This window comes from Bubalus kerabau, chromosome 1 (genome assembly GCF_029407905.1).
Source record: "Bubalus kerabau isolate K-KA32 ecotype Philippines breed swamp buffalo chromosome 1, PCC_UOA_SB_1v2, whole genome shotgun sequence".
Taxonomy (NCBI): domain Eukaryota; kingdom Metazoa; phylum Chordata; class Mammalia; order Artiodactyla; family Bovidae; genus Bubalus; species Bubalus kerabau.
The window spans coordinates 30,417,653-30,435,625 of NC_073624.1; the positions used below are offsets into that span (position 1 = coordinate 30,417,653).

The following is a 17,973-nucleotide window of genomic DNA, read 5'->3' on the forward strand; positions in this document are numbered from 1 at the left end:
TCCAGTTAACAAGGAAGGGCAAGGGTTCCATAGAAAATCTGAAAAGGTTGGAGAAGTCTATAAACTCTCAAAGGTAACTGACACTTCCTCCCTAGAAAAAGTCCTAGCTGAAGACAAACTGCCATAAATATAATCCGAATGAAAGGAGAAAGATTGTAGGAGCAAAGGAAAAACAAAATCCAGAAAAAATTGGGGGCAAAGGGACCAGCCGAAGCAACATATCTCAGAAAGTATGAAACAGTGTTTTTTTACCTGTGACAGCAACAGAAAAGGGGGCTTAAGATCCTGAGAACCCTCTACTCCTTCCTGAAAGTTTAATTTCATCTTAAAATGAATAAGTAAGATGGATCATGTCTGAATGTCATACAAAATTAGAAGTTTTAAAAAAGAAATAAAATGCAAATAAAATATCTTCAATGAAAGTGTGCCAGAAAGACATTCCTAACAAAGGGATAAACTGTTATATTTCAGACTGAGCTAAAAGAAATTAAGAAAATGATAAAGATATGGAGGAGCAATGTAAATTATAATAGAGAAAACTCAAAAATGAACCTCCCAAAAATTAGAAAATAAAACGTACTTTAATAAAGTCCCTGAAGAAGAAAAATAAAGTAATATATCAAAACAATATCAAAACTAAATTGTGTATTTAGTATTTTGATGAATATTGACATCATAATTCAAGAAGTTTTCAGAAAAATGAAAAGACTTGAAATTACATATGAAAAAGACACTTTGCGTATTGAGAAAGTTACCCAGAATAACCAACCTGAAACATATTTTTGGAGAAAGTATTGGATTTGAGGGGGGAAAAAAAGCTTGCTTTAAGCATCTAGGCAAAAAGATCAATTCATTTGTAAGGGAAAGAATTTCAGACTGTCATAAGAATTTTGGGTCATAATCCTTTATTCCAGAAGAAAATTAAATAATATTTTTATGACCCCCCCAAAAAGGAAAATGTGAGCCACGGATATTGTAGCCAGTAAAATTGACTTTCATGCATAAAGGTCACAGAAAAACTGTTATCAACACCCAGAACTCAGAAACTTACTTCCTTGAGCACTTCTGGTGGAATTTGCCAGAAAATGAGCATCAGGTAGTCAAAATGACAGAGGGATGTGACATAGGACTGGTAGAGCATATCATATTTAATGATAGTCAGAAGAGGGAATGTGTAATATGTATAGTATAGATACCATATGATGCAGATAGAATAGCTCTGTAAAAAATGGGAGTGAAATAGGAAGCACATATGAAAAGTGAAGTAGGCATAAAGATTGCTTTATTATATGAACTCAGGATAAAAAGGATAGCACTGCAATCAGATACTGGAGAAAAAGGGCACAGGGGATAAAGGGTATTATCTGAAGATATTTATTATACCATTAGGACACAATTGCAAACCTTCTTAAATATAAATAATCATAATACTAGAGCAGAGATGATCCAAAACCAAACCAAAAAATAAAATAAAATAGAGACAGAGTGAAAACATTCCATGTAAAATATGTGTATATTAAATATAGTATTATTGTATACAACTTCTTAGAAAATAGTTGACAGAGGAAATCAAATATATTTGAAAAGAAAACAATGAAAGTTAAATCATAATTTTTTTTAATGTTTAAATATAGGGGGAAGAAGGGAATAGTATAGAGAGTTCAGGGATAGATGTTGGGCTTCTTGGAATATACACTGTTTTGATAAATATAACTTCTGGAATTGATTAAGTATTTAAAACAAAATGATGTTTTAAATTATTCCTAAAAAATAGAATACAAAAATCCGAGACTGCATTACCTGTCTCCTGAGAAACCTGTATGCAGATCAAAAAGCAAGAATTAGAACTGCACATGGAACAGAGAACTGGATCAAAATTAGGAAAGGAGTACATCAAGGCTGTGTATTGTCACCCCGCTTATTTAACTTATATGCAGAGTACATCATGTGAAAAGCACAAGCTGGAATCAAGATTGTTGGGGAAAATATCAACAACCTCAGATATGCAATGATACCATTCTAATGGCTGAAAGTAAAGAGGAATTAAAGAGTCTCTTGATGACAGTGAAAGAGGAGAGTGAAAAAGCTGGTTTAAAACTCAACATTCAAAAAACTAAGATCATGGCATCTAGTCCCTTCACTTCATGGCAAATAGAAGGGGGAACAAATGGAAACAGTGACAGACTTTATTTTCTTGGGCTCTAAAATCACTGCAGATGGTAACTGCAGGCATGAAATTAGAAGATGCTTGCTTCTTGGAAGAAAAGGTATGACAATCTTAGTGTATTAAAAAGCAGAGACATCACTTAGCTGACAAAGGTCTGCCTAGTCAAAGTTACAGTTTTCCCAGTAGTCATGTATGCTTGTAAGAGTTGGACCATAAAGAAGGCTGAGTACTGAAGTATCGATGCTTTTAAACTGTGGTGTTGAAGAAGACTCTTGAGTCCCTTAGACTGCAAGGAGATCAAGCCAGTCAATCCTAAAGGAAATAACCCTGAACATTCATTGGAAGGACTGATGGTGAAGCTGAAGCTCCACTTTGGCCACCTGATGGGAAGAGCTGATTCATTGGAAAAGACCCTGTTGCTGGGAAAGATTGAAGGCAGGAGGAGAAGGGGACAACAAAGGGTGAGATGGTTGGATGACATCACAGACTCAATGGACATGAGTTTGAACAAACTCCAAGAGTTAGCAGAGGATAGAAGAGACTGGTAACAGCACCCCACTCCAGTACTCTTGCCTGGAAAATCCCATGGACGGAGGAGCCTGGTAGGCTGAAGACCATGGGGTCACTAAGAGTCGGACACGACTGAGCGACTTTACTTTGACTTTTCACTTTCATGCATTGGAGAAGGAAATGGCAACCCACTCCAGTATTCTTGCCTGGAGAATCCCAGGGATGGGGGAGCCTGGTGGGCTGCCATCTATGGAGTTGCACAGAGTCGGACACAACTGAAGAGACTTAGCAGCAGCAGCAGAGGAGCCTAGTGTGCTACAGTCCATGGGGTTGCAAAGAGTTGGACATGACATAGTACTGAATAACAACAAAAATAGAAATTTAAAGAATTTCTATTTTTGAAAAATTTAAAGAAGTCAAGATAGAAATATTACAATTAGTTTTATATTTCACCACAGAAGTTTCTCTTATATTTGCTAACAGCTCAAGATGTGAATTTGAAGTTGGTAAAAATAATGTTTACTATTAATAGTGTACTCCAAATCAACAGGCATGGTCCTTGACTTTCCCATCCACATCTAACACAAGGAAATGACTCAAGTGAAATGGGTCAACTCAGGGGGAACATCACTCACTATCTTATCTTTTTTTCATTTCTCTAGGAAAATAAAGGAAAGTCTGGAGTGCTTCCCTGTGAAATTGAATAACTTGATCCACACACTTGCACAAATGACAGCCATAAGCCCTGCCAAATCGACTTCACAGACGGTTTCCCAGGAATCCTGTATGCCAGGTGCAAGCAGGTCAATCCAAAGAGCAACAGTCTTAGGGTTCAGCAAGAAAACCAGCCATGTAAGTTTCAAGACTGTCATCTTAACTTGAATATCATTTGACTACGTCTCCCACTGTGCTTCACCATACACATTCTTCCTGATACCTTGCTTATTTTTTTTTTACTATGCATATGAAAAATCATTTAAGTGTGCCATTAAGGAGGATGTTCCAAGGAGAAATCATAACAACCACAGCTGTTAGTAGAGAATCTCAAAGAGAACAGTTCCTGCCCTGTAGTAGACTATAAATCAAGAACTAATTAAAATGTCCACAAGGAAAGAAGAACAGAAATTAGGCAGTCTGTTCCCAGCACCTAAGATTATGGTATCTTTCTATACCGTGTGTTTATAGGTAATTTTGCCTTTACAAAATGCACCTCTTATATTTTGTGATGATTTTTTTTTTTTTTGCAGAAATTATTGCTTTGTTTAGTTTACACAGAGCCAGATTTTAGAATGTATTGAAGGTTGATACTGCCGTCTTTTGATTTTGTCTATTTATTTTCTGCAGCTGTATCTAATCCAGGTGACTCACAGTAACAACGAAACAAGCCTGACAGAAAAGTCATTTGACCAGTTTGCAAAACTTCACAGCCAACTTCAAAAGCAGTTTGCATCACTGACCCTCCCAGAGTAAGGATTGTTGTCCCTAGGGTTTTGCGTTCAGTACCTGCCCTTGAACATAAGGAGAAATTATGGTTATGGGGTTTTCTATTTGTGAACAGTACAGCATTCTGTTTCTAGTTCCACTGAACCTATCCAAGCAGTCTCTATTGCTCTCAGAATAAAGAACCTTTTGTCTCATAAAACAGAAAAAAGTTTTTAATTTTGTCTGCTTTCAGGCATTGGTGTTGTAGACAAAAAAATCAGAACCAATTTCATTTTTCATCAATTATCAGTAAAATTGTTTTCTTTGCCTGTTTTTTAAATTTAATCTTTTTCTAGAATTTTCTGTTAAAATAAAATTGAAAATGCAGAATGAAATTGGATATATCTTCTCTTTCAGCAAATAATGGTGACAAAAAGCTCTGATATATTTATTTGCTGTACAAGAAAAATTTATCAATATCAATTAGTATACAAGTAAAATTTATTCACATCTGCCGGGAGCCAGCATATTGCGTATTGAGTGAGGATCTGTAATAGCTCAACTGGAATTCTATCACTGCCGGGAGCCAGCATGAGGAACTCCGCCCATGACAAAGGTCATGAGGAAGGAGGCTCGGCATACGCAAAGGCGGGATCGAGCCTCAGGAGTCCCCCTGGAAATTCTCGAGCATCTACCCCCAAACCAGTCTGCCTACTTCCTGCTTTGTGCTTTGACCCACACCTCTGACTTTACGGGGGGGGCTGTCCCCCACTACCTCTCTCTGAAAAAAGAGTTAGCTTACAGCTCCAGTTAATAATTCCTGGGTGTGACAGTGTTTCAACCTAAAAACTCCTTTGGAAATCCTCTAGCCTGCCTGAATAGGTTTTTCTGGCCACATGTGATTGTTCAGAGCTTCCCAACTGTGAGAGGCAGGAGATGTTCTAAACTGCCTAAACACAGATTCTTTTGAGTAGTTAAAAGCTTGATTAGAAATTGTATTGGTGAAGGGTTTTTCACTTGTTGGGCCAATGTTTGCTGCTAAGTCTCCATACTCCTTACCTACTGTGTCCTTGGCAGTGTATTGATTGATATAATGGGTGTATAGAAATGTAAAATGCAGCTTTGTCCAATGCTTTTTTGGAGGCTGGTGCCTGACTTTGGAATAATCACCTTTAGAGAAAAATAAGTTTCTTAAAATGTTAACAGGCCTCCTGGCCAGAAGATGATGTCAATCACCTGAACTTTTGCATATGATAAGTTTGAAAGCCTGGCTTCGATTAGAACCAGGAACTGCTGTCCTTGCATGACTCCACCCCTTCCCCCATTATCCTCTATGCATAACTTAAGATATAAAAACTACTTTGGAAAATAAAGTGCAGGCCTTGTTCACTGAAACTTGGTCTCCCCATGTCACTCTCTCTCCCAAATTCTGGCTGAGTCTCCATCTGGAGCGCGGAACCCACCATGCTTGCTAATTATGCCTGGGCTTCTAAGATCCGACCAGGGAGGCCTCAGTGTCTCCTCTCCTTCGGGAGAACGGAAGGACGCCTGCGGCCTACGTAAATGGTGCAAACTTCTTGTCTTGAAGTTTTATTGGTCTCCCGCGTAAACCAAGCTACTCAGCCTCTTTTCGCCACTGAATTTTCCTACTGAGCTATCCTTATTTCAGCCGCTTTTCTCCACTGAATTTCCTCACTGAGCTATCCTTATTCTATTACTCTTTGTATCCTTAATTAAAGTGTAATTAAGCAATTGTTTCCTGACGCTCGCCTATGCCGTCTCTCCTTCAAATACCCTGGATCAGCTGGGGCTGGACCCCGGCACACATCAATTCATTTTTGTTGTTAATTATTAACTTGATCCCCTGGAGAAGGAAATGGCAACCCACTCCAGTATTCTTGCCTGGAAAATCCCATGGACAGAGGAGCCTGGCAGGCTACAGTCTATGGGGTCGCAAGAGTTGGACACAACTAAGCACAGAGCACACACATTAACTTGAACTTGGGTTATCTAAGTTTAACTTGTTATTACCTTCATTTTGCAGTCTTGAGAACCATTGCTTCAGTTCATGTTATAGCAAAAACATATTAAGCATAAACAAAGAGTATAATTCAAAATAACTTCTGATTAAATAAATCTTCTAAAATTTATCATTTAGAACTAGCCAAATTTAGATTATAGACTTGAGTATGTGGAAATCTTGACTTTTAAAAAAGGAACTTCTTAGAAATTATGATATTTGCACTTAGGCATATCAAATGTTACCTATAGAGTAGTTTCTTGGTATCCACAAGGGATTGGTTCTAGGAACCCCCTCCTGTGGACACCAAAAGCCTTGCATGCTCAAGTCCTACACATAAGATGACATAGTATTTACATATAACCTACCCTCTTACTTTAAAGTCTCCTCTTACTTTAAATCACCTCTAGATTTCTTATAATATCTAATACAATATAAATGCTATGTAAATAGTTGTAAATACAATGTAAATGCTATGTAAATGTTTTCTGGCATGCAGCAAATTTAAATTTTGCATTTTGGAACTTTCTGGATTATTTTTTCCTAATAGTTCAATCTACAGTTGATTGAATATGCAGATGTCGAACCTGCAGATAGGGAGAGCCAAATGTACCAGGATTTTTCTTGAGTAAATGGTCCTTTAACAATAGGAATGTTCATACCTGACCTGACATACTTGGTACATGTGGATTTTCATTAGACTTTCAGAGTTTAGTCACTTACCAAAGTATAAATCTAAGCAACATCACCAGTGGATGGAAAGATAGTGGGCATTATTGAAGACTGAGTAGTTTACATTCATGAAACTCTATACTTGCAGATATCTCAGAAATTTGGAAATACAAATGCTTTAAAAATCAGAAAGTCATCAGAGTAAGAGACTGACAGGGAAGGAATGTCATTGTGAAAACTTAAAGACAACATCAGCTTTAAGAATTATTGAAAAACATCTAATATGATAACTGAAGAAAAGAAAATACTGGCCAAAAAATTTAAAGTCCAACTACAAATACTGAATTCAACATTAGTGGTTTCCATTGTATCGGACTTATTAATGATTTAGAAATTATGTTCGTTCATTTCTGTAAATGGTTGTTCCTTTAGGTTTCAGAAATGTCTCTCTTCTACTCATTTCTCTCCTCAATACATATTAGTATAACCTGTAAAACTTTAAAGTGTCAGTAATCTCTTTCCATGTGCCTCGTCTCGATTTTCAGCTTTAGTTAGGATTCTGCTTTGCTCAACAACTCCTGCCAGGTAATGGGACCTAAATTAATTTTAAAACCATTCAAGCAACATGTGGAAGGGAGGAATATTTAGTCCTTTGTGCCCTGAACATATTTGTATGCTGACAGTCCCAAAGGAGCTCAAGCTTATAGCAATGCATATAGATGAAGGATGAGGGCAAGATTTCCTCTGACTCCTAAATTTACTAAAAGAAGCTTTATGCAAATTATGTAAATCCAATCTAGAAAGTATGATCAGAAAGTTCAAATTAGACATATTGTAAAACAGTGGTCTTCAAATCAGGTTGTTTATACTTCTTGGTACCTTCTGAGAATACACAGACATAGGAATCTTCCTTGAAATGAATCATCTTTAAAGTCATCTGCATGAGGGCTTCCCTGGTGGCTCAACAGTAAAGAATCCACTTGCCGATGCAGGAGGCACAGGTTTGATCCCTGGTCGAGCAAGATCCTACAGGCCGCAGAGCAACTAAGCCTATGCACCACAAGTATTTAGCCTGCACTCTGGAGCCTGGGAGCAGCAACAACTCAAGCACGCACACCCTAGAGCCTGTGCTCTGCAGTAAGAGGAGCCACCGCAATGAGAAGCCCTCGCACTGCAGCTAGAGAGGAGCCCCCACTCACAACAACTAGAGGAAAAACCCATGAAGCAACCAAGACCCAGCGCAGCAAAAAATAAATGAATAAAATTATAAAATAGAATTAAAACTCATCTACTTGGGAAAGGTTGATTTCCTTTTCCTGGCTTACTTTCACCATCGCTCTTCTCCCAGCCATCCAGGATTTTATGTTGATACACTGTCCCAGGGAGTACAAAGTCTCTGAGGCTCAAATAAAGGGCAAACCAAAATTTCGGTATTGGTACTGAGAAAATGAATTATTCTAATAACTGAATATCAAATCTGTTTGCAGGTCAGGTTTTTCTTAATCTGTGGTGTGAACAGACCTGAGAGAGGACTTGTCAGCACCATCAGATAAAATATCCTAAAAAGTCATTTTCAAGAACAATTACTATGTTATATTTGACATATAACTCAAAAGCACTTCAAACAATTGAAGGATATTACTGGAGCTGAATTCCTTAATTCTCATATATTTATTTACATGCAATATTTTTTAGTACGTCCATCTATAAAAATGGAATAGAACTAATGTTGAACTCCATTTTATTCTAGCAATAAAGAAAATTCATCCACAAATAAACAAATTAATATTTAAAACCAGCAAAATCTATCTACTTACCAAATGTATTTCTGTGCTTTGATTAATTATATATGATACTAAATTTTATGATAACTAAATCTGGATGAAAACTTTTAACACTTTAAGCCTTAGAACCACAAAAGTTAAAAAGTAAAATATCAATTATTTAAAGACACAGACATATTATTTTGTATTTCCCTGATGTTTCCGACAAGAAGCAATGGATAGGATGTCCTGTGGTTGTCACATACTTTGGTGTGTTTGCTGACAACCCTTTACCATCCCCCGTGCTCCTTTGCCCAGGGGAAGGTCTAGACCAAAGCAGCAGAAGATGAAGGAGGCAACAGCAAGACTGCAGTCAGAGGCAGCTGCTAGATAGTACCTAAAACGATGCATTTAACCAGAAAATTTAAAGTGTTAGTCGCTCAGTTGTGTCCAACCCTTTGTGACCCATGGACTGTAGTCTGCCAAGGCTCCTCTGTCCATGGAATTCTCCAGGCAAGAATACTGGAGTGGGTAGCTATTCCCTTCTCCAGGGGTCTTCCCGACCCAAGAAGCAAACCTGAGTCTCCTGCATTGCAAGGAGATTCCTTGCCATCTGAGCTACCAGGGAAGCCCTTAAGCAGCAAAACCTATTGCCTTTAACAGGTCATGCCACCCAGTAATTGGTCGTAATCAATGTCCAGCCCATCAAGATGAATCATCAGATAGCAAAGAGGAAATTCTGCAAGTCAGACCTCTGAGGAAAGTGATACTTTGTTCCAAAAGACTAAGACCAGATGGAAGCATATGTCACTTGGTGAAATGTTTAATTTAGCTAGTGTTAGCAGTGTCTCTAGTGAACCCAGAAGCAACAATACCATCTGACTTTTTGGGAAAATTATGAATCATTAAATTTCAGAAAGTATTTATTAACCCCCACATGTATTAAAAGACAAAATGTGTGGTCTGCCATAAACACAGTAAGAGGGAAAATATATATTAGTTTAGTGTGCTAAATTAAATTAAATTAGTGTTAATATTAATAACAGTTAAAATAGCACATGTCCACAGCCATGTTAATAAAATTCTCAGAATTAATCATGTATTCTGTGGTTTTATAAAAAAATGTTTTCATTGGCTCTTCCATCTGATGCAGCTAAAACTCCATGAACAATTCTAAGATACAGACACCAATTTTCAAACTAATGAAATATACTTTTTTCTTTTAAAACAGGTTTCCTCATTGGTGGCACTTACCTTTTACAAATTCAGATCACAAAAGGTTCAGAGATCTAAATCATTACGTGGAACAGATATTAAATGGATCGTATGAAGTTGCAAACGTATGTTACAATTTACTTTTTATATTTTTACTTAACATATGGACTGTTTTATAGATCATTACTGGGAATACTTTTAAATACCTTATACCATCTTTAGTCCTACATTTACTCAACACATGTGCAAATTAAAGTTATCTTGTCAATTCCATGCAAAAACCAACCAGGGTTTTAGTTGAAATTGCATCTTAATATGTTTCAATCCATTGTCATACACCCATTTAAGTATTTTTAGAATGTTCTTTCAATAATAGTTTACTGTTCTATGCATAGAGGTCTTAAAAATATTTTGTTATACCAGATATGGTACTTTTAAAAATCTTTTTCACCAGTATATAGATGGAATTGATTTTATATTTTGATGTCTTACCCAACAGTCTTACTAACTTCACTTTTATTTCTAACAATTATCTGTGTAATCATCCATGTTATTTCTGAATTTTCAATTTATGATCATATCATCTGCAGATAACAAGAGGTTTTTTATTTATATATTAATGGAACAAGTTAAAAGTGTTAGTTGCTCAGTCGTATCCAACACTTTTTGTCCCCATGGGCTGTATCCCGCCAGGCTCCTCTCTCCATGGAATTCTCCAGGCAAGATTACTGGAGTGGGTTGCCATTTCCTTCTCCAGGAGATCTTCCCGATCCAAGGATCAAACCTGGGCCTCCCGCACTGCAGGCAGATTCTTTACCATCTGAGCCACCAGGTTCCAAAATTTATTTGTGCATTTCTTTTCCTTGCTATTTCATACTCTTTAGGGCTTCTAGTATGTACTGAATTGAACTAGTAATGGTGGATATACTTATGTTATTCCTGAATCCAGGGAAGAAGCATCTAATATTTCCTCATTAAGTATGTAAGTTTTTATGGGCTTCCCTGATATTTCCATTGATAAAGAATCTGCCTGCAATGCAGGAGACCCCGTTTGGATTCCTGGGTCAGGAAGATCCACTGGAGAAGGGATGGACTACTCACTCCAGTATTCTTGGGTTTCCCTTGTGGCTGAGCTGGTAAAGAATCCACCCGCAATGCGGGAGACCTGGGTTCGATCCCTGAGTTGGGAAGATCCCCTGGAGAAGGAAAAGGCAACCCACTCCAGTATTCTGGCCTGGAGAATTCCATGGACTGTATAGTCCATGGGGTTGCAAAAGTCGGACACAACTCAGAGACTTTCACTTTCCAGTATGTACGTTTTTATAGGTACCCTTTATTATTTTGTTTTCTTTTATTCTTAGATTGTAATAGTTTTTACAGTGAAGCTTGAATTTATCAAATTTTTTTACTGAATCTATTGGGCTAATCAATGATCATCCAATAATCCTGGTTTTCTCCTTTATTGTGTTAATGTGGTGAATTACACTACTGAACTTTCTAATTTTAAACGAGTTCGCTTTACTAAAATAAACTTCACATGGTTGTATGTATTACCCTTTTTATGTATTATTGGATTTTATTTAACACTTTTTTCTTTACTATTTGTTTACATCTTTGTTTATGATAGAGCCTGTCCTGAAGTTTTGCCTTCTTACAAAGTCATTACCAGATTTCAGAATCAAGAACATGCTGACCTCATAATATTAGTTGCAAAGAGTTATAGCTTTCCCCCCCCCCTCCCCCCACACACACTGGAAGAGTTTGTATAAAATTGGTTTTATTTCTTCAATGTGTAAAGTCATGTAGGTCTGGAGATTCAATTTCTTCGAGTTGTAAATCATTTCATATTTTCTATTTCTTCTTGGTTCCATTTGTTAAGTTACGTTTCTCTAGGAGTTTGTGCTAATCTATTGGTATAAAGTTATTCATAATATCATATTATAATCTTTTAAACATTTATAGGATCTGAACAGATATTCACTCTTTGATTTCTCACACATACCATTTCCTGATCAGTACTTCTGAGAATTATGAATTTTACCAGTCTTTGCAAAAAATGAAACTTGGAATTTATTAACACTCTCTATTGTATTATTTCACTATTTCATTTATTTTTTATCTTTATTATTTTCTTCCTTTGCCTCCTTTCTATTAATAACATCCTCACATAGCTAATTATTTTCAACCTATCTTCACTTACCCATTTAAAATTCTAAATCATTTCTTCTAATCAAGTTTTAATAGCACCCCATAAGTTTTTATATTTAGTATTATATTTTATCATTCTTCCAAACTATTTATAAAATTTTCACTGTGAATTTTCCTAGACCCATGGATTAAGTCTCTTTAACCCACTTGAGTTTTATGTGCTGTACCAAAAATATACTATATCCGTAAACTTAATGAATACTTATTATTGTTGTTTTATGCAATCAATATATCTTTAATATTACTCAGATATATCATTTCCATTGCTTCCTGTAAACTCTGGATTTCCATCTTGGAATTTTTTTCCCCTCTACCTGAAGAACTTTGTCTACTATTCTATTGAATATGAAGTTGCTGCTGAAAAAAAAAAAAAAAAAAACTCTGTCTGAAAAGTTTTTATTTTACCTACATTCTTGAAGGATATTTTTGCTGACTATGGTATTTGGATAGCAGTGATTTTTATTCTAAAAAACTTTAAAGCTATCATATCATTGTCCTTTAGCTTTCATTGATTCTATTGAGAATTCATCTGTTATAATTGTTGTTTCTTTGAAAAGTTGTTTTTATTCTTTATAATATTGTTCTTTTTACTGTTGGTTTTCTGCAGTTTTATTTTCATTTGCTCAGATACGACTTTGTTTCTACTGATGATGCTTGAGCTTCAGCACTTTTTGAATTTGTTCCATGATGTCTTTCATCTTCTTGGTGAAGTCCTGTCATGATCACTTCACGTGTTGTTCAAGCCATTTCCTCTCTCCTCCTTTTCTGGGACTTCAATCACATATATGTTAATCCTTCTCACTGTACCCTCTATGTCTCATGCCTGTACTCCTGTATGTTTTATTCTTTGTCCTCTGCGACTTAGTTTCGAATAGTTTCTTCTAACTTATCTACTGACCTGTGTTCAACATACTGTGGAGTCCATTCTTTGAGTTCTTCATTTCAATTATTATATTCTTCAGATTTAGAATTTTTTTCCAGCTCCTAGTTCTTTGCTAAAAATCTGTCCCTTTTACTATTTGTTTGAGAATGGTAAGCATAGTCATTTAAAATCTTTCTTAAAAACCCCAATATTGGGACCCACTGCATGTATATTTCTATGTTCTAAAGTTTCTGCTAGTTTTAAATCATGTAGTCTTGTTCTGTTGTGATCCTGTTTCTTTTTCCTTTTATAGTGACCACATATTTTACTGTAACATCCCTTGTATAAATTGGACACCTATATTACTATCATTCTAATCTAGAGAATTACAATATGTGAAAGTGAAAAGTGAAAGTGAAGTCACTCAGTCCTATCCAACTCTTTGCAACCCCCATGGACTGTAGCCTACCAGTCTCCTCAGTCTATGGAATTTTCCAGGCAAGAGTACTGGAGTGGGTTGCCATTTCCTTCTCCAGGGGATCTTCCTGACCCAGAGATCGAACCCACGTCTCCCGCATTGTAGACAGACGCTTTACCCTCTGAGCCACCAGGGAAGCCTGGTATATGTGAGTACATTAACAATTTGGGGTTGCAGAAATTCAGCTGCAGGGGTTCAGAGTATTTGAAACTGAATGGTAGCTCTTGTGCAGGACTATTACTGGTTCACCCTATTCCTTAGGTGCAGTCACTTTGGATATAAACCCAAGTTGAGACAGACTCACCAAAAAATTATGTGGCAGTTCTGGATTCTATTCCCTTTCCTCTTAACTCTGCCATGTGATCAAAAGTGCTATTCTATGTCTCAGTCTTCCACTGCTGCAATCTACATCAACACACACCTACAACAGAAAATTGTGCCAAAACCCAAGTTCACATCCCCAAAATTGTCTTGCCCCAGATTTTAGTCTGGTAATTCCTCACTATCTTGTTAGCTATCTGAGGCTTTCAAGCAGTTTGAAAACAAATTGTCTAATTATACAAGTTATTCTCACTAGGAGGTCTAGAGCAAATGAATGAATATACTGTCACTAAAACTGGGAGTTAGAGCCGCAGTCATCACCCACTCAATCCCTTCCCTTCCAGAGATATCTGCCATTCTACTTCCTCACCTCCATCCTACGTTCTAACAAACCTTGTCTCCCATAGGGAACTGTTTCAGAGGATCTAAGGTTGTGGTCACTTCCCATATGAAAATGTATTTAAGAATTTCTTGGTGAGATTTTGGTACTACTCACCAGTGATTCTGAGTAGGCTCGAAAATTGAAAAGATATGCCACTTCCCAGTTTTGCTCCCTTCTGTCATATGCATCAAAAAAAAAAAAAAAGGACTCTTAAGATCCCTCCCTAATCCACATACATACAACATACACATGCACACAGAAGATACAGGTCCTTCTGAGGATTCAAGGGAGTACTTGCTCCCTTTACTATTAAATCCTTATCATCATCTTGCATGAAAAGTTCCTATGAGATAAATGTAAGTTACAGAGGCAAGTACCAAGCTAATAGAATCCTCTGGGGTTATTGGCTAGACATGGGACCTTTTAGGGATTTATCTAGAACATCATCCCTAAGGGTAAAAGGTTACTGTTGTTGCTGCTTAGTTGCTAAGCTGTGTCCAATTCTTTGTGATCCCACAGACTGTAGCCAACCAGTTTTATCCTTGAGATTTCCCAGGCAAGTAGTAGGATTTGAAAATTCAAGATTTCCCAGGAGTGAGTAGCCATTTCCTTCTCTAAGGGATCTTCCCAACCCAGGGATCAAACCCACATCTCCTGCATTAGGCAAATTCTTTACTGCTGAACGACCAGTGAAGCCCAAGTGTAAAAGGTACAAGGTCTATTAAGCTTTTTCCCTTTTGATGAAAGAATGGAGACTACTTATGGAATATCTTTAGCTAACCCACATATCTGGAATAACTTTAGTGTCCCAATAAGAGACCATTTCTAATATTAATCATGCTAGTCAACAAGCTACCACTTTTATGAACAAAATCTCATCTTTGATATTCAGTGTGCTAATTAATAATGTCCATTTTTTCAAGGTTTTCAGCATGATGGCTTGAGTTACATCTATTTTGAAATGGTTACAATAGGTTTAGTTAACATCTATCATCTCCTACAGATACAATAAAAAGAAGAGAAAAAAGCAATTTTTAAATTTATAAATGTCATAAGATGAGCATATAATAGCTCTACCTCTTCTTCTTCATCCTCTCCCCCAAATTTTAGAATGCTTTTAATTACATCAGTAATTAGCATTTGTAAACTCTCTATTGTTGATTGAGTTGTGAGTATATAAAAGAAGCACTTATACTGACTGCTTCTAGTATGAATTTCTTGATTAAAACAATGAGAACCTCCTATTTCCTTCTCCTCTATCCAGGCATCCTGATGGTGAAGCCTTTCAGTTCAGTTCAGTCGCTCAGTTGTGTCTGACTCTTTGCGACCCCATGGACTGCAGCAAGCCAGGCTTCCCTGTCCATCGCCAACTCCCAAAGCTTACTCAAACTCCTGTCCAGTGAGTCGGTGATGCCATCCAATTAGGACATTAACAGACCACTCCTGGATTCTAGTCTCTTTTCCTTTTATTTGAAGTATAGTTGACTTGCAATGTTATATTAGTTTCAGGTGTACAGCATAGTGATTTGATAATTTTTCTGCGGCTGCTGCTGCTAAGTCACTTCAGTCATGTCTGATTCTAAATCCTAGCAGCACTTTGGTATACTTTGATCTAAGAAACATACAAAATGCAGACTTTGAACTTCAGTAAGTTAAAGGTATTGTAACAAGAGGACTACAACTAACCCTATAAAAGTGAAAGTCGCTGAGTTGTGTCTGACTCTTTGTGACCCCATGGACTGTAGCCTGCCAGGCTCCTCTGTCCATGGAATTCTCCAGGCAAGAATACTGGAACGGGTAGCTGTTCTCTTCTCCAGGGAATCTTCCCACAACTGACCCCATAACTGGGACTTAATAAAGCGCCAAAGAATCCTATTTCTCTCAGCTGTGAATTCAACAACTTTTCTTCTCCATGTGGAGCTTGGGAAAGACATTAGATGAGATTACTTTCCAGTCAGAGTGTGAATTGTTTTAGTTACATGTTATATAGCAGATTAAGTAAGTATATATCAATGTAACCTTACTGAAATTTAAAAATAAAATATATTAATGAACATGTTCAAAATTGTTCTTAACTGTAGGTTAGCTGATTCAGGATGTTGGCTTATTGCTAGACCTCCTAGTTGGGTAATATTGTGGTCTGCTGATGAATAGACCCACTTTAAAAAAATCCCACAGTTCAGATTATAAGAATCCTAAATCTATTAGAAAAAAAAAAATGTTGTCAATAATGATTGTATTAGATTGCATGTAGTCAGGATCAAGAAGAGAAAATTTTAAATCCCTATTACCAGTCCCTAAGACTAGTGGTTCTCAAAGCTCAGTTTCTGGACTATGCTTGGGACATCAACTGAAAAAAAATTTTTTTTATTTAAATTTATTTATTTTAATTAGAGGCTAATTACTTTACAATATTGTATTGGTTTTGCCATAAGACTGCAAAATATCAGCCTGATCCTCAATAAGAATCTAAATCAGAAACTTTGGGGATGAGGTACAATAATGTGTTTTAATAAGCCTTCCAGGGTGTTCTGATCCATGATAGTGTTGTTGCTGTTGGCTCTGCTGGGTCTTCATTGCTTTGCTCTGACTTTCTCTAGTTGTGGTGAGCAGGGGCATGAGGGCTTCTCATTGAGGTGGCTTATCTTGTTGTCAAGCACAGGTTCTAGCCACTAAGGGTTCAGTAAGTGTGACAGTGGACTCAATTGTTGCCACTTACAGGCTCTGGAGCTCAGGCTCAGTAGTTGAAATGCATGGGCTTAGTTGTTCTGTCTCATGTGAAATCTTCCTGGACCTGGGATTGAACCTATGTCCCCTACATTAGTAGACAGATTTTTTTTTTTTTTTATGCACTGCATCACAAGGGAAATTCCCAGGACATATTTGAGAACCATATTTCATAGTCTAGTCATCTTTCCTCTTTTTTTTCCAGTTTGGACATGGTCAGATATTTGGTTTCCAATGTAGTAGATATTAAGGTACCCTACTATATTATTGATTTTTAGCAAATCTGGACTCAAGAACATTGTGCTGCAATATTGTTTACAGGCTGGTAGCTCAGCTGGAGATGCTGTTTTGTATCAAAGGACAAATGCCTGAGCACTTAAGGAGGTATACTTAACCCAGTTCCCAGTGAGGTAAAGAAGGCAGCCCAGGGAGTATGGCATTCAGGTTGTTGTTAAAGGGCAAACATAATACAAGTTAGTAAATAGCAACTGGGAAAAAGTTGCGCTAGACAAGGGGAATTGCAAGGACAAAGTATCCATTATGGTTACATGTTTTTCTCTTGTTTGGAAGCTTAAAGAAATCAATGACTATATTCACTTAATTTTTATTCATGGATAGCACACTTATAATCTCATCAATATTTAACAAATACTTTAAATGAAAAATAACAGAATTATTAGCATATATTAACCTATAGAATTTATGTTGTTTTGTAAAACCTAAGGGACTGAAACTTTGCATCTGAAGAGTACTAGCAGTCTCCTAACTTATTCTTACCAGTTTTATTTTAATTTAATGCATGCTCCCAAAATATATAATTTATTTTTAATATATAAACTACGATGCTAGTAAGCAATAAAGGCTTTAAAATTTATAGAAAATAATGCAAAATTTGGGGGAAATTTTGGATGATATTATAAAATAAATATGAATGCAATTTTGATTTTTTTCTCACCCCACTGTATAACCCCACATGAACCCTGTGACCAGACACCTCTGGCTTGGTAAACAATGGTCTGGAGAATCTTGCTAGCTGCCAGCTTGAGGACAAGTTACTTGGTTACCTACTGCTAAAGCCAGAAACACTGCTTGGCCATGCTGTAAATGATGAGCATTACTGGTGCACTGGGTCATAATTTTACCCTTCAGAAAGATCACTCAGAGCACATCTGTAACATATCTGCTATGAACAAAGAGAAAGAAGTGAACAGTATCTGTTCATCATG

At 36.7% G+C, this 17,973-nt stretch overlaps 1 protein-coding gene across 2 annotated transcripts in view; it reads left to right on the forward strand.

Moving 5' to 3' along the window:
* The window catches only part of PIK3C2G (phosphatidylinositol-4-phosphate 3-kinase catalytic subunit type 2 gamma), a 460,044-nt gene that overhangs the window by 360,151 nt on the left and 81,920 nt on the right, over positions 1 to 17,973 (forward strand). For both annotated transcript variants that reach the window (XM_055571258.1, XM_055571268.1), the window contains 3 exons: positions 3,340 to 3,529; positions 4,022 to 4,143; positions 9,786 to 9,894. In XM_055571258.1, the coding sequence (XP_055427233.1) occupies positions 3,340 to 3,529; positions 4,022 to 4,143; positions 9,786 to 9,894 (421 nt within the window). The remainder of the gene's footprint in view (positions 1 to 3,339; positions 3,530 to 4,021; positions 4,144 to 9,785; positions 9,895 to 17,973) is intronic.